The sequence below is a fragment of the Somniosus microcephalus genome, chromosome 1, assembly GCF_052327205.1.
Source record: "Somniosus microcephalus isolate GS21.2 chromosome 1, FLI_Smic_1.0, whole genome shotgun sequence".
NCBI lineage: Eukaryota > Metazoa > Chordata > Chondrichthyes > Squaliformes > Somniosidae > Somniosus > Somniosus microcephalus.
The window spans coordinates 396,620,108-396,640,435 of NC_140987.1; the positions used below are offsets into that span (position 1 = coordinate 396,620,108).

General features: G+C 45.0%; 1 protein-coding gene across 1 annotated transcript in view; it reads right to left on the reverse strand.

Moving 5' to 3' along the window:
- nhsl2 (NHS-like 2) overlaps positions 1-20,328 on the reverse strand; it is a 140,573-nt gene that overhangs the window by 109,307 nt on the left and 10,938 nt on the right. Inside the window, exon 2 of the mRNA XM_085992101.1 lies at positions 7,372-7,505. Within this exon, the coding sequence (XP_085848227.1) occupies positions 7,372-7,505 (134 nt within the window). The remainder of the gene's footprint in view (positions 1-7,371; positions 7,506-20,328) is intronic.

Consider the following 20,328-nt stretch of genomic DNA (forward strand, 5'->3'; position numbering starts at 1 on the left):
TATACAGAGAAATGCAGCCATCATATGGAGACAATCACCCATCATATACACTGAGACAAGCACTCCTCATATACACTCAGACAAGCACTCATCATATAAATTGAGACATGCACTCATCATTTACACTGAGACAAGCACCCACCATATACACTGAGATAATCACCCATCATATACAGACAAGCACCCATCACATACATAGAGATAATCACGCATCTTATACACTGAGACAATCACCCATCATATACACTGAGACAATCACACATCATATACACTGAGACAAGCACCCATCATATGCAATGAGATAAACTCCCATCATGTACACTGAGACAATCACCCATCATATACACTGAGACAAGCACCCATGATATACACTGAGACAATCACCCATGATATACACTGAGACAATCATCCATCATATACACAGAGACTAACACCCATCATATACACTGAGACAAGCACATAACATATACACTGAGACAAGCACCCATCATATACACTGAGATAATCACCGATCATATACAGACAAGCACCCATCACATACATAGAGATAATCACCCATCATATACACTGAGACAATCACCCATCATATACACTGAGACAATCACACATCATATACACTGAGACAAGCACCCATCATATGCAATGAGATAAACTCCCATCATGTACACTGAGACAATCACCCATCATATACACTGAGACAAGCACCCATCATATACTCTGAGACAATCACTAATGCTATACACTGAGACAATCGCCCATCATATACACAGAGACTAACACCCATCATATATACGGAGACAAGCACATAACATATACACTGAGACAATCACCCATCATATACACTGAGACAATCACATATCATATACACTGAGACAAGCACCCATCATATGCAATGAGATAAACTCCCATCATGTACTCTGAGACAATCACCCATCATATACTCTGAGACAATCACGAATGCTATACACTGAGACAATCACCCATCATATACACAGAGACTAGCACTCATCATATACACTGAGACAAGCACCCATCATATGCAATGAGATAATCTCCCATCATATACACTGAGACAATCACACATCATATACACTGAGACAAGTACCCTTCATGTACACTGGGACAATCATCCATCATATACACTGAGGCAAGCAACCATCATATACACTGAGACAAACACCCATCATATACACTGAGACAAGCACCCATGATATACACTGAGACAATCACCCATGACATACACTGAGACAATCATCCATCATATACACAGAGACTAACACCCATCATATACACTGAGACAAGCACATAACATATACACTGAGACAATGACCCATCATATTCATTGAGACAAGCACCCATCATATACACTGAGACTAGCACTCATCATATACACTGAGACAATCACCCATCATATACACTGAGACAAGCAGCCATCATATACACTGAGACAAGCACCCACCATATACAGAGACAAGCACCCACCATATACACTGAGACAATCACACATCATAGGCACTGTGACAATCACCCATCAAATACACTAAGACAATCACCCATCTTATACACTGAGACAATCGCCCATCATATACACTGAGACAAGCATCCATCGTATACACGGAGACAAGCATACATCATATACACTGAGACAAATACCCATCATATACACAGAGACAAGCACCCATCATATACACTGAGACAATCACCCATGATATACACTGAGACAATCATCCATCATATACACAGAGACTAACACCCATCATATACACTGAGACAAGCACATAACATATACACTGAGACAATCACCCATCATATACGCTGAGATAAGCACCCATCATATACACTGAGACTAGCACTCAGCATATACACTGAGACAATCACCCATCATATACACTGAGACAAGCAGCCATCATATACACTGAAACAAGCACCCACCATATACAGAGACAAGCACCCACCATATACACTGAGACAATCACACATCATATACACTGAGACAATCACCCATCATATACACTGAGACAATCACCCATCATATACACTGAGACAAGCATCCATCATATACACTGAGACAAGCATAAATCATAGACACTGAGACAAGCACCCATCATATACACTGAGATAGGCACCCATCACATACACTGAGACAATCACCCATCATATACGCTGAGTCAAGCTCCCATTATATACACTAAGATAATCACCCATCATATACACTGAGACAAGCAACCATCATATACACTGAGATAATCACCCATCATATACACTGAGACAAGCACCCATCATATACACTGAGACAAGCAGCCATCATATACACTGAGACAAACAACCATCATATTCACTGAGACAATCACTCATCATATAGACTGAGACAAGCACCCATCATATACACTGAGACAATCACCCATCATATACAATGAGACTAGCACCCATCATATACAGTGAGACTAGCACCCATCATATACACTGAGACAATCACACATCCTGTACACTGAGACAAGTACCCATCAAATACACTGAGACAAGCAGCCATCATATAAACTGAGAGAAGCATCCACCATATACAGAGACAAGCACCCATCATATACACTGAGACAACCGCCCATCCTATACACCGAGAAAAGCACCCATCATATACACTGAGATAAGCACCCATCATATACCGAGACAATCACCCATCATATACACTGAGACTAGCACCCATCATATACCCTGAGACAATCAGCCATCATATACACTGAGACTAGCACCCATCATATACCCTGAGACAATCAGCCATCATATACACTGAGATAATCACCCATCATATACAGACAAGCACCCATCACATACATAGAGATAATCACCCATCTTATACACTGAGACAATCACCCATCATATGCAATGAGATAATCTCCCATCATATACACTGAGACAATCACACATCATATACACTGAGACAAGTACCCATCATGTACACTAAGACAATCACCCATCATATACACTGAGACAAGCACCCATCATATACTCTGAGACAATCACTAATGCTATACACTGAGACAATCACCCATCATATACACAGAGACTAACACCCATCATATATACAGAGACAAGCACATAACATATACACTGAGACAATCACCCATCATATACACTGAGACAAGCACCCATTATATACACTGAGACTAGCACTCATCATATACACTGAGACAAGCACCCATCATATGCAATGAGATAATCTCCCATCATATACACTGAGACAATCACACATCATATACACTGAGACAAGTACCCATCATGTACACTGAGACAATCACCCATCATATACACTAAGACAAGCAGCCATCATATACACTGAGACAAGCACCCACCATATACAGAGACAAGCACCCACCATATACACTGAGACAATCACACATCATAGACACTGAGACAATCACCCATCATATACACTGAGACAATCACCCATCATATACACTGAGACAATCGCCCATCATATACACTGAGGCAAGCATCCATCGTATACACTGAGACAAGCATACATCATATACACTGTGACAAACACCCATCGTATACACTGAGACAAGCACCCATCATATACACTGAGACAATCACCCATGAGATACACTGAGACAATCATCCAACTTATACACAGAGACTAACACCCATCATATACACTGAGACAAGCACATAACATATACACTGAGACAATCACCCATCATATACACTGAGACAATCACCCATCATATACACTGAGTCAAGCTCCCATCATATACACTGAGATAATCACCCATCATATAGACTGAGACAAGCACCCATCATATACACTGAGACAATCACCCATCATATACACTGAGACAATCGCCCATCATATACACTGAGACAAGCATCCATCGTATACACTGAGACAATCACCCATCATATACACTGAGATAAGCACCCATCATATACACTGAGACTAGCACTCAGCATATACACTGAGACAATCACCCATCATATACACTGAGACAAGCAGCCATCATATACACTGAAACAAGCACCCACCATATACAGAGACAAGCACCCACCATATACACTGAGACAATCACACATCATATACACTGAGACAATCACCCATCATATACACTGAGACAAGCACCCATCATATACACTGAGACTAGCACTCATTTTATGCACTGAGACAATCACCCATGATATACACTGAGACAAGCATACATCATATACACTGAGACAAACACCCATCATATACACTGAGACAAGCACCCATGATATACACTGAGACAAGCATACATCATATACACTGAGACAAACACCCATCATATACACTGAGACAAGCACCCATCATATACACTGAGACAATCACCCATCATATACACTGAGAATAGCACCCATCATATAAACTGAGATAATCACCCATCATATACAGACAAGCACCCATCATATACACTGAGACAATCGCCCATCCTATACACTGAGACAAGCACCCATCATATACACTGAGATAAGCAACCATCATATACCGAGACAATCACCCATCATATACACTGAGACTAGCACCCATCATATACCCTGAGACAATCAGCCATCATATACACTGAGACAACAGCCCATCATATACACTGAGACAATCACCCATCATATAAACTGAGACAAGCACCCATCATATTCACTGAGATAATCACTCATCATATACATTGAGACAATCACCCATCATATACACTGAGACTAGCACCCATCATATACACTGAGACAAGCACTCATCATATACACTGAGACTAGCACCCATCATATACACTGAGACAAGCACCCATCATATACACTGAGACAATCACACATCCTATACACTGAGACAAGTACCCATCATATACACTGAGACAATCACCCATCAAATACACTGAGACAAGCAGCCATCATATACACTGAGACAAGCACCCACCATATACAGAGACAAGCACCCATCATATACACTGAGACAATCACCCATCATATACACTGAGACAATCGCCCATCATATACACTGAGACATGCATCCATCGTATACATTGAGACAAGCATTCATCATATACGCTGAGACAAACACCCATCATATGCACTGAGACAAGCACCCATCATATACACTGAGACAATCACCCATGATATACACTGAGACAATCATCCATCATATACACAGAGACTAACACCCATCATATACACTGAGACAAGCACATAACATATACACTGAGACAATCACCCATCATATACACTGAGACAAGCACCCATCATATACACTGAGACTAGCACTCATCATATACACTGAGACAATCACCCATCATATACACTGAGACAAGCATCCATCATATACACCGAGACAAGCACCCATCATATACACTGAGACTAGCACTCATCATATACACTGAGACAATCACCCATCATATACACTGAGACAATTACCCATCATATACACTGAGGCAATTACCCATCATATACACTGAGACAATCGCCCATCCTATAAACTGAGACAAGCACCCAGCATATACACTGAGACAAGCACCCATCATACACAGAGACAAGCACCCATCATATACACTGAGACAAGCACCCATCATATACACAGAGATGAGCACCCATCATATACACTGAGACAATCACCCATCATATACACTGAGTCAAGCTCCCATCATATACACTGAGATAATCACCCATCATATAGACTGAGACAAGCACCCATCATATACACTGAGACAATCACCCATCATATACACTGAGACAATCGCCCATCATATACACTGAGACAAGCATCCATCGTATACACTGAGACAAGCATACGTCATATACAGTGAGACAAACACCCATCATATACACTGAGACAAGCACCCATCATATACAGAGACAATCACCCATGATATACACTGAGACAATCATCCATCATATACACAGAGACTAACAACCATCATATACACTGAGACAAGCACATAACATATACACTGAGACAATCACCCATCAGATACACTGAGACAAGCACCCATCATATACACTGAGACTAGCACTCATCATATACACTGAGACAATCACCCATCATATACACTGAGACAAGCAGCCATCATATACACTGAAACAAGCACCCACCATATACAGAGACAAGCACCCACCATATACACTGAGACAATCACACATCATATACACTTGAGACAATCACCCATCATATACACTGAGACAATCGCCCATCTTATACACTGAGACAAGCATCCATCGTATACATTGAGACAAGCATTCATCATATACATTGAGACAAGCACCCATCATATACACTGAGACAGTCACCCATCAAATACACTGAGACAAGCAGCCATCATATACACTGAGACAAGCATCCACCATATACAGAGACAAGCACCCATCATATACACTGAGACAATCGCCCATCCTATACACTGAGACAATCACCCATCATATACACTGAGACAAGCACCCATCATATGCACTGAGACAATCACCCATCATATACACTGAGATAATCACCCATCATATACACTGAGACAATGACCCATCATATACACTGAGACAATCACCCATCATATACACTGAGACAATCACCCATCATATACACTGAGACAATCACCCATCATATACACTGAGACAATGACCCATCATATACACTGAGACAATCACCCATCATATACACTGAGACAATCACCCATCATATACACTGAGACAAGCACCCATCATATACACTGAGACAATGACCCATCATATACACTGAGACAATCACCCATCATATACACTGAGACAATCACCCATCATATACACTGAGACAATCACCCATCATATACACTGAGACAATGACCCATCATATACACTGAGACAATCACCCATCATATACACTGAGACAATCACCCATCATATACACTGAGACAAGCACCCATCATATACACTGAGATATGCACCCATCATATACACTGAGACAAATACTCTGACCCTGCCAGATTTCTCTTTAGCTTTTGTGAAGTTCCCTTTCTTCTCTGAATGTGTTTCTCCTCTCCCCTAAGTTGAAGTTGTTGTTTTGCTGGGTGTCGTTCCACAATCACGAGGCACCTTTTGTACCCCATTCAAGTGGCATTAGTCATGGAGCCCAGACTTTGACTTTAAGCTGACTGTTTGTTCATAGGTAACACATGAACCCAGCACCAGCCTGTCCTCATAAACATCTTTCTAGCAGGTGTCATTGGACAGTAATCAGTCTGATTTTCTTCCCCAAGCTAGTTCAGAGCGAAGCAGAGGAAAAGTTGCTCCATCAGCATCATCATATGTAAAACTCTTGCAACTTTGAGTTATTTTGATTGAACACACTCCTCAATAAGGGGTGCTGCATTTTATACTCTCAGTAACACACCGCATAGTACATTAAGGACTTCTTACCATCAATACAAATTCCATCCGCTTCTCTCCCTTTCTGGGACAGCTGTCGGGAATGGCCTCTCTGTTGAGAGTTGGTTTGTGTCCGAAGGTATTTGTAGCCACTTCGTTCTGTATCGTCGGTTCACCAAACTCTTCTGAAAGAAAGAGGCACATTTTAACATGTCGGAGTATATCGGGGAGGGACCGGGGTGGGGAGGGGCTGGAAAAGATTGTTATCATTTGAGATTCCAAGCAGTTCAAAGTTTAAGAGTCAATCTTTCTGAATCCCAGTCTCTGCTGTTGGTGGCACAATAATGATTTCATTCCTGGCTGTCTAAAGGTTGCTAGTTATCTGAGTGACAATGCAAATGGCACACTGATGAAGGCTGGTTGCTTAGCAATGATGGAGTTAGGAGACAATAGCTCACAACTCGAGCAAACAAAACCTTATGTACTCTCCAGCACTCTCGAGCAGCCCAGCCACTCCCCATTTGCAGATATTCTGTAGCTACATCCATCCCTCAAAATCCGATCACCTTCTGTAATACTGTGTTTGCAAAAAAGTTCCTATGTTAAAGAGTTAAAATAATGTTTCTTAAAGTTCTAATTAGCTTTAAAAAAAACCTGAAAACAACTGAAAATAGTCACACCGAACTCCCAGGTTGGTTTGTGAATGTCAGTGGCTGGAATCACAAATCAGCTGCCGCTGACTACCATTAAATTAGTCGTCAATTTAGGAGAGGGGCATCCTTAACATTTCCTAGCTTCTTGAGTTTTGTTACAACAGCACCCATTCAGGCAAGTGGTGAGTATTCCGTCACACTCCTGACCTGAACCTTTGAGATAGTGGAGCAACTTTGAGGGTTGAGGAAGTGAGGCTGTTTTCACAGAGTGCCCAAGCTATGCCCTGCTCTTGTGACCACAGTGTTAATATGGCTGGTCCAGTTCAGCTTCAGATCAGTGCTAAGCCCAGGATCTCGATGGTGGGGGACTTGGCAAGACAGAAAATGAACTTGTTCTCACATTGAACAACTTCTCCTTTGACGATAGCAAAAGGGTTTCGACCCGAAATGTCAACTCTAATTTCTCTCCACGGATGTTGCCTGGCCTGCTGAGTTTTTCCAGCATTTTCTGTTGTTATTTCAACTTCTCCTTTGACTCCACTCACTTCCTCCGAATTAAAGGTGTTGCTATGGGAACCCGCATGGGTCCTAGCTATGCCTGCCTTATCATGGGATATGTGGAACATTCTTTGTTCCAGTCCTACTCAAGTCCCCTCCCTCACCTCGTTTTCTGGTACATTGATGACTGTATCGTTGCCGTTTCCTGCTCTCGCCCTGAACTAGAAAATTTCATTCATTTTGCTTCCAATTTCCACCCTTCCCTCACCTTCACATGGTCCATCTCCGACTCTTCCCTTCCCTTCCTCGACTTCTCTGTCTCCATCTCTGGGATAGGCTATTGACAAACATTCACTATAAGCCCACTAACTCCCACAGCTACCTGGACTACACTTCCTCCCACTCCGCTTCCTGTAAGGACTCTATTCCATTCTCCCAGTTTCTCCGTCTCCGCCACATCTGCTCTGACGATGCCACCTTCCATACTAGTGCTTCCGACATGTCTTCCTTTTTCCTCAACCGAGGATTCCCCTCTACCGTGGTTGACACGGCCCTTGATCGTGTCCGTTATATTTCCCACACTTCTGCTCTCACCCCTTCCCCTCCCTCCCTCCCTCCCAGAACCACGATAGAGTTCCCCTTGTCCCCACCTTTCACCCCACCAGCCTCCACATTTAACGGATCATCCTCTGCCATTTCTTCCACCTCCAGTGTGATCCCACCACCAAACACATCTTCCCCTTACCTTCCCTTTCAACATTCCGAAGGGACCGCTCCCTCCGCGACACCCTGGTCCACTCCTCAATCACCCCCAACACCCCTTCCTCATCGCCCGGCATCTTCCCGTGCAGCGCAGGAGATGCAACACCTGCCCTTTACCTCCTCCTTTCCACTGTCCAGGGCCCCAAACACTCCTTCCAGGTGAAACAGCGATTTACTTATACTTCTTGCAAATTAGTATATTGTATTCGCTGCTCACGATGTGATCTCCTCTACATTGGGGAGACCAAACGCAGATTGAGTGACCGCTTTGCAGAACACCTCTGTTCAGTCCGTAAGGGTGACCCCGAGCTTCCGGTCGCCTGTCTCTTTAATTCTCCGCTCCACTCCCACTCTGACCTCTCTGTCCTCGGCCTCTTACACTGTTCCAATGAAGCTCAACGTAAGCTCGAGGAACAGCACCTCGTCTTTCGATTAGCCACTTTACAGCCTTCTGGACTCAACATCGAGTTCAACAATTTCAGAACATAACCTCTGCCCCTATCAATTTTTTTTCTCTCTCTCCCATGGCAGCTGTTAATAGAAACATAGAAGATAGGAGCAGGAGTAGGCCATTCGGCCCCTCGAGCCTGCTCCGCCATTCAATGAGATCATGGCTGATCATCCAAATTCAGTACCCGTCCCTGCTTTCTCCCCATATCCCTTGATCCCTTTAGCCTTAAGAAATATATCTAACTCCTTCTTGAATATATTTAATTAATTGGCCTCAACTGCCTTGTGTGGTAGAGAATTCCACAGGTTCACCACTCTCTGGGTGAAGAAATTCCTCCTCATCTCAGTCCTAAATGGCTTACCCCTTAGCCTTAGACTGTGACCCCTGGTTCTGGACTCCCCCGCCATCGGGAACATCCTTCCTGCATCTAGTCTGTCTAGTCCTGTTAGAAATTTATAAGTTTCAATGAGATCCCCTCTCATTCTTCTAAATTCTAGCGAATATAAGCCTATTCGTCCCAATCTCTCCTCATACGTCATTCCTGCCATCCCAGGTATCAGTCTGGTGAATCTTCGCTGCACTCTCTCCATGGCAAGAACATCCTCCCTCAGATAAGGTGACCAAAACTGCACACAATACACAAGGCGTGGTCTCAACAAGGCCCTGTACAACTGCAGCAAGACATCCTTGCTCCTGTACTCGAATCCTCTCGCTATGAAGGCCATTTGCCTTCTTAACCACCTGCTGCACCTGCATGCTCACCTTCAGCCACTGGTGCACAAGGACACCCAGGTCTCGTTGTACTTCCCCTTTTCCCAATCTATTGCCGTTCAGATAATAATCTGTCTCCCTGTTTTTGCCACCGAAGTGGATAACCTCGCATTTATCCACATTATACTACATTTGCCATGCATCTGCCCAATCACCCAACCTGTCCAAATCATACTGGAGTTTCTCTGCATCCTCCTCACAACACACCTGCCCACCCAGCTTTGTGTCATCTGCAAACTTGGAGATATTACATCTAGTTCCCTCGTCTAGTTCATTTATATATATTGTGAATAGCTGGGGTCCAAGGACCAATCCCTGCGGTACCCCACTAGTCACCGCCTGCCACTTGGAAAAAGACCCGTTTATTCCAACTCTTTGCTTCCTGTCTGCCAACCAGTTCTCTATCCAAGACAGTACCTTACCCCCAATCCCGTATGCTTTTAACTTTGCACGCTAATCTCTTATGCGGGACCTTATCGAAAGCCTTCTAAAAGTCCAAATACACCACATCCACTGGTTCTCCCTTATCTATTCTACCAGTTACATCCTCAAAAATTTCCAGTAGATTAGTCAAGCATGATTTACCTTTTGTAAATCCATGTTGACTTTGTCCGATTCTGTCACTGTTTTCCAAGTGCTCTACTATTACATCTTTTATAATGGACTCTAGCATTTTCCCCACTACCGATGTCAGACTTACCGATGTATAATTCCCCGTTTTCTCTCTACCACCTTTTTTAAATAGTGGGGCTACATTAGCTATCCTCCAATCCATGGGAACTGTTACAGAGTCTATAGAATTTTGGAAGATGACCAGCAATGCATCTACTATTTCTTGGGCCACTTCCTTATGTACCCTAGGATGTAGATTATCAGGCCCTGGGGATTTATCGGTCTTCAATCCCATCAATTTCCCGAACACCATTTCCCTACAAATACTGATTTCATTCAATTCCTCCCTCGCATTAGACCCTATGTTCCCCGACATCTCTGGGGGGTTATTTGTGTCCTCCTTTGTGAAGACAGAACCAAAGTATGTATTTAATTGGTCTGCCATTTCTTTGTTCCCCATTATAAATTCCCCTGATTCTGACTGCAAGGGACCTACGCTTGACTTCACCAATCTTTTTCTCTTCAGATATCGATAGAAGATTTTACAGTCAGTTTTTATATTCCCTGAAAGCTTACTCTCATAATCTATTTTCCCCCTCTTAATTTATCCCTTTGTCCTCCTTTGCTGAATCCTAAACTGCTCCCAATCCTCAGGTTTGCTGCTTTTTTATATGTCCTCTCCTTGAATCTTATGCTATCCCTAATTTCCCTTGTTAGCCACCGTTGAGTCACCTTTTTTGTTTTATTTTTATGCCAAACAGGGATGAACAAATTCTGTAGTTCATCCATGCAATCTTTAAATGTTTGCCATTGCCTATCCACCGTCAACCCTTTAAGTAACATTCCCCAATCCATCCTAGCCAACTCGTGCCTCATACCATCGTAGTTTCCTTTATTTAAATTCAGGACCCTAGTCTCTGAGTCAACTACTTCACTCGCCATTTATGAAGAATTCTATCATATTATGATTGCTCCTCCCCAAGGGGCCTCGCACAACAAGATTGCTAATTAATCCTTTCTCATTACATAATACCCAGTCTAAGATGGCCTGATCTCTAGTTGGTTCCTTGACATATTGGTCCAGGAAACCATCCCGTATACACTCTAGGAATTCCTCCTCCACAGTATTGTTACTAATTTGGTTAGCCCAATCTATATGTAGATTAAAGTCACCCATGATAACTGCTGAGCCCTTATTGCACACTTCTCTAATTTCCCATTTAATGTTATCCCCAACCTCACCATTACTGTTTGGGGGTCTGTATGCAACTCCCACTAACATTTTCTGTCCCTTGGTATTTCTCAGCTCTGCCCATACAGATTCAATGTTGATCATTCTGCCATTGCCTTTTACACTTTGTCTAAAATCATCTGTTGTTTCTTAACTTGTCCCATTACCATCTCCTTTTGCCTTGCACCATCATCCCTTTTGTCATTTAATCTCTCCTGCCTTCCACCCTATCACAGACTTTTCCTTTTGTTCTTTCCTCCCCTCCCCCTTTTCCCTGCCCCTACACTTGCTTAAAAACTTGTTCCATCTCCAACTTTTTCCAGTTCTGACGAAGGGTCATCAACCTGAAACGTTAACTCTGTTTCTCTCTCCACAGATGCTGCCTGACCTGCTGAGTATTTCCAGCAGTTTCTGTTTTTATTTCAGAAAATGAGCTGTTGGGTTCTGTGTATTTATTCAGTGTTTGTTCCTGAAGAAGTTGTAAGGGTGGATTTTGCTGGTCCCCAAGTAGCATCATAAAAACAGGAATATTTTGTGTTCGACCTTCGCCCCCCCTCCCCCACCCCCTATCACGCCTCCCCCCCCACCTTCGCTTCTGAATAGCACTGCCCTGAATTTGCTATATTGCTTTTCAGGTGGACCCACTAACTGTGACTGAAGAGGGTGTAACATTTAAAATTACTGGCAAATGAATGTTGGAGGCCTCTGCACATAGATTTCCTATAATGGTGCCAGTGCAGGTTAGAGGCACACTGCCCCCTTAAAAACCTGGCACTACTGCTTCCAGAGCTGCCACTTCAGTGTTCTTTGTCATAAGGATTAATAGATTACAGTAAACTCTCGTTTAAACGGCACCTAATCAACCGGAATTCTTTAATGACCGGCAAAATAGATACCCGGTAATCTTGCCGAATCCATCCATTTTTCATTTTTCCGTGTCCGAGTTTCCCACGGTGGCCGAGTTAGTCACTGGTTTTTTGTTTTTTTTTTGTGTTAAAAATTGCCTACCTCTCTGTTATCTGGAATTTTTAATCAACCAGCACCATCCCGGTCCCGTCGGTGCCGGATACGAAACAGTTTACTGTATTTGGTCACTTGTGTCACTACTGTTTGTGGGACCTTGATGTGTGTAAATTGGCTGCCACATTTCCCTACATTAGAACATGACTACATTTCAAAATGTACTTCATTGGCTGTGAAGCGCTTTGGAATGTGCTAAAGTCATGAGAGGTGTGATATAAATGCAAGCTCTATTTTTAATTCCTTTCTTTTGAAGGACAGGCTGGTATTGTCCATGCACACTTGAACGCGGAAATCCTGAAGTTGCCGTCAGTCATTCACTGCACCGACACAGGCTGTGCTGTGGACCGCCCCCCACCCCCCCACCGTCCCCCCACCATCCCCAACATAGCCAGCAATCCGTGAAATCGGTGAAATCAGTGGAACTGACGAAAGCTTGAGCTTTTCTGTGCTAATATCGCTGATAAATACCTCGTTAAATGTTAAGCTTTGTTGGAATAGGCGTAACTGGGGTTTTAACAGTGTATTTACTGCTAAACAACAACTTGTATATATATAGCGCCTTTAACGTAGTAAAACGTCCCAAGATGCTTCACAGGTGTGTTATCAAACAAAATTTGACACCGAGCCACATAAGGAGAAATTAGGGCAGATTGGTCAAAGAGATAAGTTTTAAAGAGCATCTTAAAGGAGGAAAGAGGCGGAGAGGTTTAGGGAGGGAATTCCAGAGCTTAGGGCCTAGGCAGCTGAAGGCACGGCCACCAATGGTTGAGTGATTAAGATCAGGGATGCTCAAGAGGCCAGAATTAGAGGAGCACAGATATCTCGGGGGGGTTGTGGGGCTGGAAGAGATTACAGAGATAGGGAGTGGCGAGGCCATGGAAGGATTTGAAAATAAGGATGAGAATTTTAAAATTGAGGCATTGCTTAACCGGGAGCCAATGTAGGTCAGTGAGCACAGGCACGAGAATATCCATTCTGGCCCTGAAAAACTAATTTTTATATTTGTGGAATGCCAAATTTCTCCATTATGATAAAATTTACTAGATTTAAGAAAAAAAATTAAGTTTGTTCATGATATTTCAGCTTCTACCTTAACCTCATGTGTATGTCCCAATCTTTATTTCTCTCACTGTAACATTTTTAAAAAGTGCAGATAATCAGTGCTTTTCATTTCTTGGTTTGCAGTCTGTGAGAATTCTTCTATGTGATTGGTTGCCTAAGACAGCTTGATGACATCACGGTTGCATTGCACTAGGAATCCCCTGTTGACAGCACTACAATCAAGTCAAGAAACTTAGGGCTAGAAATTCAGTTGGTTGCGCCAGCCGTTAGCGCCTTAGGAGGAGTAGGTGTCGAGCGCTAGGCGGCTAGCGCCCGGGCGCTGCGCGATCTGCACCTCGCCCCAACTTCAGTAGAGATTTAGCGCCGGCGCAAAGTCTTTGCGCGCGCTCAGCTGCGCGCGCAGATCATGACGTCATTTCCTCGTGCAACGCCCTTTGTGCACCCCAATCCGGAACTTGAGTCATGCCGCCCCATTGTGCGCCTGATGCCCCTAGCGACTGTTGAGTGGAACGGTGCTCAGCCGATGCGGGGCGCGCACATTAAAGGGCACTCCTCCTGCAGTAGAAACGGCAGCTGTGTTGCAACACTCCTTCTTTGTGGGAGACGGATCTTCTGGTTTGGGAGGAGGAGGAGGAGGAGGAGGAGGAGGAGTCGTACCACATAACAAACTAATGTCGGCCTTTCAGAAACACAAATGCACCCTCCCCCTTTAAGAGCTGACTGGCGGCAGAGTGTCTGCCGTCAATCAGCAGCTCGTCACACCTGCCCTGCGCCCGACTTCCGGGGTTTCGCCCCGGCCCGCCGGCTTAGCGCCTAATGATAGTCATGCATCGCCTGTTTTAGCGCAGCAGCAACCTCTTAGGGCGATGCGACTGAATATCGGCGAAGGGGGCTCGACTTTGCGCCGGGCGCAAACTTTAGCGGCCGCCCGACTTTACCACCCCAAAAGTGGCTATACTGAATTTCTAGGCCTTAAAGTTTTCACCGCAAAGATCTAGGCCGACGTTTATGCTCCGCACAAGCCTCCTCCAACCCGACTTCATCTAACCCTATCAACATATCCTTCTATTCCTTTCTCCCTCATGTGCTCTTCTAGCTTCCCCTTAAATTCATCAATGCTACTCGCCTCAACTACTCCTTATGGCGAGTTCTACATTCTCACCACTCTTTGTGTGAAGAAGTTTCTCCTGAATTCTCTATTGGATTTATTAGTGACTATCTTTTATTTATGGCCCCTAGTTTTTGACTCCCCCACAAGTGGAAACATCTTCTCTATGTCTAACCTGTCAAACCCCTTCATAATTTTAAAGACCTCTATTAGGTTACCCCTCGGCCTTCACTTTTTTGGAGAAAAGATCCCCAGCCTGTTCAGCCTTTCCTGATAGTTATACTCTCTCAATTCTGGTATCATCCTTGTAAATCTGTTTTGCAGCTTCTCCAGTGCCTCTATATCCTTTTTATAATATGGAGACCAGAATTGTGCACAGTACTCCAAGTGATTTATCCTGCAATGCTGCTGCCTGCTTTTGTGTGTTTGCAATTGGAAGTTTTATGTCAGGATGCTGATGCAATAACTACCTTTGTAATGTAAGCAACGCGGCAGCCAATTTGCGCACAGCGAGGTCCCACAAGCAGCAAGGAGATAATGACCAGATAATCTGTTTTAGTAATAATCGATAGACATGCGCTGTCTAGCTCACACATGAAGAGCGCACACTTGGGAGAGGTATCAGAGAATTGCCAGTGTTTGCGGAACCATAGGCGTATCGTAGTTCAGTGTCTTCAGGGGAGGAGGGGAGAAAATTGGATGTAAACATCCCCTTGCAAAATTGCAATCGGTACAGTAAGGGTTAATACACAACCACTGCAGTAAACATTGTACGGGAGTAACCATATGACTGACATGTGTCCACAAAGAGGAAGTGAAATGTTAAGCAATGCTGGCAAACTGAAAATAAGATCTGAAATCAAGATAGATGAACACACACTAACGCTCTTTCTTGTGTGATGCCACCCTTTCAGTTAGTGGCACGCGCAGCTTGGTATAGTTTCCTCCCTTATTTCCGAGCGGTCTGACTCTTGCTGTAGTTCTGTTCAAAGAAGTCTTAATTGCCTTTTGACACCTCATTCAAATGGTCATTTTTCATGTGTAAGCCTTGACATTGAGGCCCCAATTTTAACTCCTTTCACCTGGCTGAAACCAGCAGTTAAAATGAGGGCAACGATTTACTCGCTCTGATCCCACTGCATCTCGCTGTTAAGTGCTCTTTTATGCAGGAGAGCGGGATACCCACCCCAAGCTGGCGGAGTCTTGTTTAAATATGCAGATCAGGGCCTGATGACATCATTGGGGCCCAATCTGCAATTTTAGTTAAAGGCCTGACGGGGAGCAGCACTGGTTTCCCCGACAGGCCATATCTGTCGGGAGCTGGATCGAGGGCCAGAAGAGACCCAGGCAGGTAATTATTTTAATTTTATTTTTTAGGTGTCCCTGTGGGCTAGGAGGAGCAGGAGTGGTCAAGATTGGCCAGGCCTCAACATCCCTGGACTCCTCGGGTGTGCTGCCCGCGTCGGGGATCGCACCATACCTGTCCTCCCTTTAAAATCCAGGCCTGAGTGTCAATAGGCCTAGATTTGTGCCCCATTTGAAAGCAGCTAACCTTTGCACAGGTCGTGGACTTTCCTGGTCGGCAGCCTTTGACTGGCTTGACCTCACTATCCTCCTTCAACATCTCTCCTCCACTGTCCAGCTCAGTGGGACTGCCCATGCTTGGTTCTACTCTTACCTATAAATTTGCAGCCAGAGCATTTCCAGCAAAGGTTCTCTTCCTGCCCCATCACTTTTATTTATGGAGTACCCCAAGGGTCTATCATTGGCCCTCTCCTCTTTCTCATCTACATCACCCCTTGGTGACATCATCCAAAGACGTGGGGTTAGCTTCCACATGTACACTGACACCACACAAAGCTACCTCTCCACCACCTGTCTCAACCCCTCCACTGCCTCTGTGATGTCAGACTGTTTGTTCCACATCCAGTCTTGGATGAGCCACAACCACCTTCATTTAAAAAAGATTGCTCACTTCCACTTCTGTAACAGCACTGACCTCTGGTCCTGTCTCAGCCCATCTACAACTGAAACTCTCAACCATATCCTGTCACCTCCAGACTTGACTATTCCAATGCTCTCCAGGCCGGCCTCCAATCCTCCATGCTCTATAAACTTCAGCTCATCCAAAACTCTGCTGTCCATATCCTCTCCCGCACCAAGTCCCATGCACTCATCACTTCTGTCCTTGCTGACCTACATTGGCTCCTATTCTTCTAAAGCTTTCAATTTGAAATTCTCACACTCGTGTTTAAACTCCTTCATGGCCTCGCCCCTTCCTATCTCTGTAACCTCCTCCAGCCTGACAAACCTCCCCAGAACCCTCTGTTCTTCTGACTTTGGCTTCTTGTGTGTCCCTCCCTTCGCTCCAGCACTGGTGGCAGTGTCAGCTAAGCCCCACGCTCTGGAATTCCCATTCTAAACCCTTCCATCTATCCACTTCCTTTGCCTTCTTTAAGGCCCCCCACCCCTTAATACCCACCTCTTTGCCCAGTTGTTATTGTTACCCCAACTGCTGCTGCATGGCTTAGTATCACATCATTTAGTCTATTCACTCACTCAGCCAGCTAAGGAACTCCTCAGGTCTGTATTTTAAAGCTATTTCTACTTGACAGAACCACAAACATCAGAACAGAACAGCCAATAGCTGAAACAGCTGCCAGCTGTGGTTTCAATCTAAGATGGTTAAACACAGAGTGAGAGGAAATCCTATTAAAAATGAGGTAAACTGTCTGTTGTGTATGTACCTTTAAGGGAATAACTGGTCTTAGACTGCAGTACCGGCAGTGACCACCCCTGTATAAAAGGCCCTAGCAGGCTTCTGTAGTTTCAGTTTCAAGCTGCCTCTTGTTCAGTAAAGTACCTGTTAAACTGTTCTCCCGAAGTCCGTGTATTATTGAGGCGCGGACTTTACACTGTCTGTATAGCAATGCACACAGTGGGCCCGATTTTCTGGATCGTGCGGGAAATGGTCGGGTTCCCCGAATGTGGGGTTCCGACCCAAAAAAAAAGGGTCAGCCAGCTGCACGCAATTTTCCCTCAAGTGGCCAATTAAGTTCCAGCATGTGGGTAGCCTTGCTAATTGTCCATTTCCAGTCAGAAAGCCCCACAGTATGATGTCATCATTCGTGGTGCTTTCAAGGTCCAAAGCAAGCATTGCTTCCTCTGTTGGCTTCCAAACATACCATACAGGATGGCAGAGGAGCCTGCAGCAGCTGTGGCCAGTGCCAGACCCCGAGCTGCCTCCAAATTCGACGAAGCTTCACTGCAGGCATTATTGGATGGGGTTAGGGCCCACAGGGAGGTCCTCTTCCCTAGGTCATGCAGGAAGAGGCCTCCCACTGAGACCAAGGCTGCATGGATGCAGGTGTCAGCAGATGTCAACTCGCTGGGAGTCACCATAAGAACCTGGATACAGTGTCGGAAACGATTCCATGACCTTCACCGTACAGGAAAAGCAAGAATGAAGTTTCCAACACCCTCAGCCTCATCCCCATTGCCTTTCCCCACCAGCACTCAGCTTTAGCAATCTCTTCCTCCACATCCCACTTCACAGTCACATCCATGCACCCTTACCCATTTCATCTCTCTCTATGCTCACATTCACATAACTATTCCACCATGCAGCCCTCACACTCCCTCTCACTCTGATGCTTTGAACACAGCTGACAACACACAGGGAGGGCCCTTGGTCTTGCAGCCTCACACCATCTTTGTCTCCCTCTAAGTATCTATGCTATGCAATCTCTACACTCCTTCCTTCTCACTCAAACTCCACTTGTCTTCCTCATTGGAGGAAAAGAGAACTCACAACAACAGAGAGCGAGCCAGGACTGGAGGAGGCCCACCCTCAGTAGCCCACCTGACCCCCTGGGAGGAATGAGTGCTGGAAATTGTTGGGGCTGATGTGGCCGCGGAAGTTGGGGAAGGAGAGACGGGGGCAGTCCCGCAAGCTGGTGACAGAATAGTTTGCCATCTCTCTCATTGACATAGCATGAGTCGCTGTTATGATTCTGAAGCTACATCATTTGGACTTATGAACATCTGCCAACTCGAATGTGCATGTAACTTTGGCATCACATCTCTAACTCCTTCCTCTACTCCCCCACAGGACCATCCAGAGCCCCCGTCCCCACTGTGGAGGAGGAAGAGGCTGTGCAGCCAGACTCCTCAGAGGAAGCTCCAACCTCTGAGGGCGCAGCATCAGCAGAAGTAAGCGCACCCAGCACCAGCGCAGACACTCACACCTTGGAGGGACCTTCGGGACATAGAGTAGTGTTGTCACCTGGTGTTTCACAGCTCACAAGTGAGCCTCAGCAGATTCTGGAGACAGGGACAGCAGTGGAGAGTCCTCGTCAGAGGGCGCAGGACTCTGCCAGCTCAGCTCAGCTGCGCTGCATGTCGACCCTCTGCCTCTGGGTCCATCTGCGAGAGAAGAGGTGATGGATCTCCATGCACAGATGCAGGAGTCTCTGCCAGGTTTTCTCTCCAGGGTCGCTGCGAGTGTGGAGCGAATGGAGGAGTCCATAGCGACCATGAGCAGAGCCTTTGTGGAGTCATTGTCGCATGAACGCATCACCATGGGAAGGTTGGCAACTTCCATGGAGGAGATAAGTCGCCAGGGTATGGAAAACATGGTGAGTGCTCATAAGAGAATGACATCTCTTGAGGGGCGATGACCATCTATTGAACAGAGAAACCAGACCTTCATGGAAGTCCTTCTGAGTAGGACTGCCAGTGCAGATACAGGTCCCCATGGCCCCCTAATGCGCAGCAAGGTGCTCTCAAGCCACTTCCAAGTGCTGGCCCCTTCTGGCCTGTGCAGCTTCAGGTGAGT